The sequence below is a fragment of the Triticum dicoccoides genome, chromosome 3B, assembly GCF_002162155.2.
Source record: "Triticum dicoccoides isolate Atlit2015 ecotype Zavitan chromosome 3B, WEW_v2.0, whole genome shotgun sequence".
NCBI classification, from domain to species: Eukaryota; Viridiplantae; Streptophyta; class Magnoliopsida; order Poales; family Poaceae; genus Triticum; species Triticum dicoccoides.
The window spans coordinates 606,288,114-606,293,980 of NC_041385.1; the positions used below are offsets into that span (position 1 = coordinate 606,288,114).

Consider the following 5,867-nt stretch of genomic DNA (forward strand, 5'->3'; position numbering starts at 1 on the left):
CGGGGTGCTCCCAGGCGGCGGCGGTCCGGCACGGCGGCGGTGCTCTCCGGCGTGGTGGCGGGGGATCTTCTGGGCGGCGGCGCTGCCGTTGGCGGCGGGGCGGCGCGGCGATGCGATCTGGCGGCGCCTGCTCGGCCCAGATCTGGGCCCTTCGAGCCCCAACTGGGTCTGGGCGGGCCGGCGGCAGGGAGGGTCGTCGGTGTGGCTTCCGGGAGGCAGGGGAGCGGCGATGGGCGGGTGGATGTTGGCGGTGCTGGTGCCGCCCTGCTGCAGCGTGGCCGGCGGGGCTTTACGGGCCCAAATCGGGCCTGGCCGGGCCAGGGGTGGCCTGGTATGCCCTGCTGCTGCGTCCGGACGGCGACCGCGACGGTGCCGGAGACTCGGCCTCCCGCATGATGGCGGTGGAGGTAGTTCCCTCCCACGTGGCTCCGGTGCCACTGCTCCTGTTGCCTCGTGCGTCTCTCTCCATCCTCTTGGCCTCGTGGTGGTGATCTCGGTGAGGCGGCGTGGGTGGCGTCAAGACCGCGGTGGCGCATGCTGGTGGGCGGCGAGGTGGCTGGTTGGTTCCGGCCTGGTTGGGCGGTGGGGTTTGGAGTGCGGGAGAAATCCCTTGCCGGCTCTCTTCCGTCTCCGATGTGGTGACAGCTGAGGTTGCCACCATCCCTTCTTGGAGGGTGTCGGATGTATCCATCCCCCACTTCCTTTCGCGTGCCGGGGGAAACCCTAGGACACGTCCGGGCAGCAGCGTCGTCGACGTCGCATCCCTTGCTGGAGGTGCTGCTTGGTACGCGGCGGGTTGGATCCTGGGTCTGTGGTGGGTCAATTTCGGAGGGCGCAGCGGTGGCGGGTCATCCGCGCTTTGTCGCGCTGCCGTTGTTGGCATTTCTTTCTTCTTCTTTGTTCTTTCTCTTTCCTTTGGGCTTGTTGTGCTTCTCGCCCGAGCATTCCTATGTATCGGTGTTGGTGCTTTGTAATACAAAGCGGGGGGAAACCCTTTTTCGGTAATATCCTTCAAATAAAATTGGAGATGTGGAAGATCTCTAGGTAACAACGATTGATATTTCAGTCATAATTTAACTTGGGAGATCCTTTTGTGGTTGTTGCTATTATTTGTGAGCAGCAGTTTGTTACGACTTGCAAGATTAGTTGCTTCAGCAGAGGGCTCACTGTACAAGTACACGGAATACCTTTTTTGTGGGTAACCATTAACATGGTGGAGAAAAAAAGGAAAGTGCGGTATAAATAAGGATGGTGTGTCAATCATACAGCTCTGTTACATGAAGATATGCATCATTGGGTATCTTGTGGCAGATGACTCCTGTCCAATTTGATGTGCATGGATCTCCTCTATTCCATTTCTTCAGCTTGTTCATAGGATCAATTAACCTGTCTTTGATAGCATTGAGAGCACTTACTGCATGTAAAAGAGACAATTATTTAGTCTTCAGCAGGATAATATTAATGTGTGATCTCAACAAAAATCATCATGTAGTTAAACTCATGTCCACTAGGCTACTAACTACTAATAGAATAATATGTGTATCACTGAGAGCTATATGTATGGTTAGGGTGCAGTCTGTGAACTAGTTTGATTAGTTCATCAGCATAACTGAATACTACTGGAGTATACATCGCATAAGTGCAATCTTCACAAGATGAGAAGAATGAGCTCTTCAAAGGTACTTTCAATATGTCCAAACATACAAACAAATAAATCTAATTAAATCTGTGCAGGCAAGGCATGTAGAAGTTAAAGGGATCCGATGCTTCGATAAGCTGACAGTGACCAATCAGGAGCCAATTCAAATTCTTTTCTGGGATGAGCAATTTCCAAGTAACAACTAGAGAGGTTACCTTCAGTAGGGTGAGTGATTTGTCCCCTTACGACGTCCACATGGAGAATGCACAAAACAAGCAGGATTGCCGCATACGGGAACCCTCCGAAGCTGGCCATGTCTGTTCAAAAGAATTAGGAGCAGCTTGGTATCAGTGGCAAAAGATTGATGCCTCCGAAGAAGCAAGTTGTGAAAGCATTTCGACAGAACCGGATTCTAAGAACAAATACTAACAACGTGCCTGACCCAGCTCTGCTTTGGCCCGGAGGGAGGGTTGATCAAAATGAAGCAACTCTCTTTCATTGACCAGAGAAAAATAAGGCAACTCGCATACTACTAATTGTTAAACACCGCGGGTGAATATAATTAAAGCATTGACAGTGACAACAAGACCATCCTAATCAGCAATCCAGACTTGGAGCCGACGTGCTAATAAGGTCGATGACGCGTATGCGCACAAGGTAAACAGAGTGGGTGGTAAAACAAAGGGCTAAAAGCAGGTGGATTTTGTCACGGCAAGAGCATGCACGTTTCCGCAAAGTATTGGCCTTGATATCACCGGCATCTCCCAAAGTTACTTTGTTAGTTTTCAGTTTCCACACACACACACACAGACACACACGGATAGATTACCTTTGAAAAAATGGAAGGTGGAAATGGAAAAATACGAGAATCCAAAAATGAGAAGGAACCAAGAAAACTATGATGAATGGACAGAAGAAGAAGAAGAAGAGAGGGGAAACAAAACTGTAACCTTAACCTGCAGACTGAAACTTTACTCTGAAGGGGAAAAAAAACTGTAGCGAACTCGCGACCGGAAATTCAGTGAGTTCCTTTCCCCGGCAGAAAAATCGCGAAGAAAGAATTGCAGAGGGGAAGAGAGACAGTAACAAACCAACCGAAGAAACCGGCCTCAAACCCCACTCCCAAACAGCAAATTGAACTGAATTGATTCAGCGCAGCTCGGCCGACACAGCAGAGAGGAGGAGGAGGACGGCGGGCGGGATGGCGGATGGATACCTGGCCGAGGACGGCGACGGCGACCGGAGAGGTCGGGCGCGGGCGAGCAAATGCGGACGCGGACGCTCCCTCCCCGACGGCGACTGCTACCCGCTAGGGAAAGGGGGGCCTCCGCCTTTTGTAAGCCACTGTTGCTGCCGCCCAGCGGCGCTTTCCACCCGCTCCTTCACGATTGCGGCGTCCGGGGCACGGCCAGCGGCGAGCGAGCGAGTGGGTTGGTGGGGCTCGGACGACGAACAGGTGGGAGGGGGGCGAGAGGAGGAGCGAAGGGCCTTGACCGGTGCCACTGCTGGCACTACTAGTAAGCAGCAGCGCCAGTAGTTTATTCGCGCGGCTTTATTCTATTGACTGTGGTAGCGTCGGGGTGGCGCGGAGGAGGAAGGAAGGAGGGAGGAGGCGTCCGCCGCGGTTCAACGGGTGGGCGACCGCTGCTGCCCGTGCCGATATGGCTCGGGGTTGGACTTTCAAACCTCCCGGAAGCCTGGATTGCCTTGCCGGGACCGCGTGCCCGGTGCCCCCACGCAAATCTCTCGTTTCCTCGAGGGAGAAAGTGTCGGGGTGGATTGTTGCGGTTGCCTCTCCCGTTCGCACCCGTGCCATCATCCGACGCGACGGGTTGGGGCCGGGCCATGGTTTTGGCCTGGTTGGTTGGTGGTGATTTTTCCTGTGGTTGCCATGCTGACCTCGGTCTGACTAGTAGCGCTGCGCTCTCCACACGGCTGCTCTCCCTTTTTTTTTTATTTTTTTTTACTTTTTTTATTTTTGACGGCGACACGGTTGTTCTTGGGATGGGATGGACGGTCTGATATATGTGCGATGTGGCTGCTGAGGTGACGCCGATGGTGCAACAAAAGTTGCACTGCGGATTGCGGAGAAGTTGCGCCTTCACGGTACAAAAAGTAAATTAAAGATGAGGTCTATGTCAATCCATGTTTTAAACCGCTCGAAAATGAGGTGCGGGAAAGCGGTCCTTTGATTGCAATCTCTTATCATATGCAACTTTCTTTTTCCCCTACGCTCCCGCGGCTAGGTTTTTCTTCCTCTATGGAGATTCGGTCGCCCTGAGTTCATCCCTCTAGCGATCTACGTAGACGTCGGCCTGCGTCGTTGGTGGTTCCCTAGTCTGCACTACGATGGCTTCTCCCGCGGATGCCAACTCGACCACGAGCGGCGGCACGGCGGCGGCGGCAAACCCTAATCTGGAAGAATTCTTCGATCAACTTGATCTCAATGACGAAGAGTTTAATGATGTGGAAATTGATGAGGATGACCCGGAGATCAAGGAAAGCGTTCGATGGCTAGCCCTGGCTAGGGTTCATATCGAGAAAAACTTCTCTCCATCTGCCTTCTACAAGGATATGAGGGCTGCTTGGAACCCTGCGCAACTGGTGTTCTGGCCTGTTGGTCCTAATAGATTTGTTGTCTAAGCTTCTTGCTTGGGGGATTGGGAACGCAGAATGATGCAGGGGCCATGACTCTTTCGCAACATGGCGGTGCTGCTATGCCCGTATGATGGATTCAGTAGAGCTGAGGACGTTGTGTTCGTCCATATGCCGATTTGGCTTCAGGTCCATAAGCTGTCAGACCCCTTTTGTAAGGAAAACATCGTTGAGAAACTATTGAAGGGGGCTGGTGAAATTCTGGAGATGCGCCTGAATGGGAATACCCGTGGAGACTACGTAAGGGTGAGGGTGAACCATGATATCCAACAGCCCCTTACAAAGTTTATGAGCATTGTCCGTGCCAAGGAGCGGCAGGTTTACTTGGTACGTTATGAGAAATTGGCTCGGTTCTGCAAGGTTTGTGGTCTGATTGGTCATGAGCACAAGGAGTGTGGGCTGGGAGTTCATGATGAAAAAAAAGCTCAAGTATGGGGATTGGCTATATGCTGATGGCCCGAACAGATCAAGGTTAGATCCCAATCAGGGTAAGTCGTCCGGTCCTCGTCAACCGGAGAAGAAGGGCAGCCCTGCAGGTACTCCATACCCTAGTCAGAAAGGGATTGACCCGAAAACGTTGGACACAACGACAAGCCCCTTGAAACACTCAGGGGCTAGGATGGAAGTGGATAGGGATGCAAGGAAGAGGTTGAACATGGATAGTGCTCTGGTGGATGTAAATAGAAACCCTGGCTCCCCGAAGCCAGTACTTGCCATTACCGACGGTAGTGGGAACGATCTTGGCAAGGGTAACTCACCTACTAGTAGCTCTTCAAGCAGTAAGCGGGCAAAACTCACAAAGGATAATGATACCAATGATACATCGGCGGCCTCCCTCGAGGAGGACCGTCGGATGCAATGAATATCCTTTCTTGGAACTGCCGGGGGGGAGGGGGGGCGCTGGACAGTTCATGAGGTTTTGGCCCTCTCAAAAGCCAATAACCCCAAGCTAGTCTTCCTTTGTGAGACTAGACAAGTGTCTTTGAGGATTGAAAAATTGCGATGGAGGCTAGGCCTAAAGTGTCGGGGAACGTAGTAATTTCAAAAAATTTCCTACGCACACGCAAGATCATGGTGATGGCATAGCAACGAGAGGGGAGAGTGTTGTCCACGTACCCTCGTAGACCGTAAGCGGAAGCGTTAGCACAACGCGGTTGATGTAATCGTACGTCTTCACGATCTGACCGATCCAAGCACCGAACGTACGGCACCTCCGAGTTCAGCACACGTTCAGCTCGATGACGATCCCCGGGCTCCGATCCAGCAAAGCTTCGGGGATGAGTTTCGTCAGCACGACGGTGTGGTGACGATGATGATGTTCTACCGGCGCAGGGCTTCGCCTAAACTCCGCGACGATATGATCGAGGTGGAATATGGTGGAGGGGGGCACCGCACACGGCTAAGGAACGATCCGTAGATCAACTTGTGTGTCTCTGGGGTGCCCCCCCCCGCCCCGTATATAAAGGAGGGAGGGGGGAGGCCGGCTGGCCCTTGTGGGCGCGCCAGGAGGAGGAGTCCTCCTCCTAGTAGGAGCAGGACTCCTCCTTTCCTACTCCTACTAGGAGGGGAAAGG

The 5,867-nt window shown here is 53.0% G+C and overlaps 1 protein-coding gene across 1 annotated transcript in view; it reads right to left on the reverse strand.

The window, feature by feature from the left end:
* The window catches only part of LOC119277397 (probable LRR receptor-like serine/threonine-protein kinase At1g06840), a 19,834-nt gene extending 16,572 nt beyond the window's left edge, over positions 1 to 3,262 (reverse strand). Inside the window, exons 1-3 of the mRNA XM_037558680.1 lie at positions 2,856 to 3,262; positions 1,855 to 1,956; positions 1,267 to 1,414 (exon numbers count right to left, since the gene is read on the reverse strand). Coding sequence (XP_037414577.1) covers positions 1,267 to 1,414; positions 1,855 to 1,954 — 248 coding nt within the window. The 5' untranslated portion in view covers positions 1,955 to 1,956; positions 2,856 to 3,262. The remainder of the gene's footprint in view (positions 1 to 1,266; positions 1,415 to 1,854; positions 1,957 to 2,855) is intronic.
* Positions 3,263 to 5,867: the final 2,605 nt, after the last annotated feature.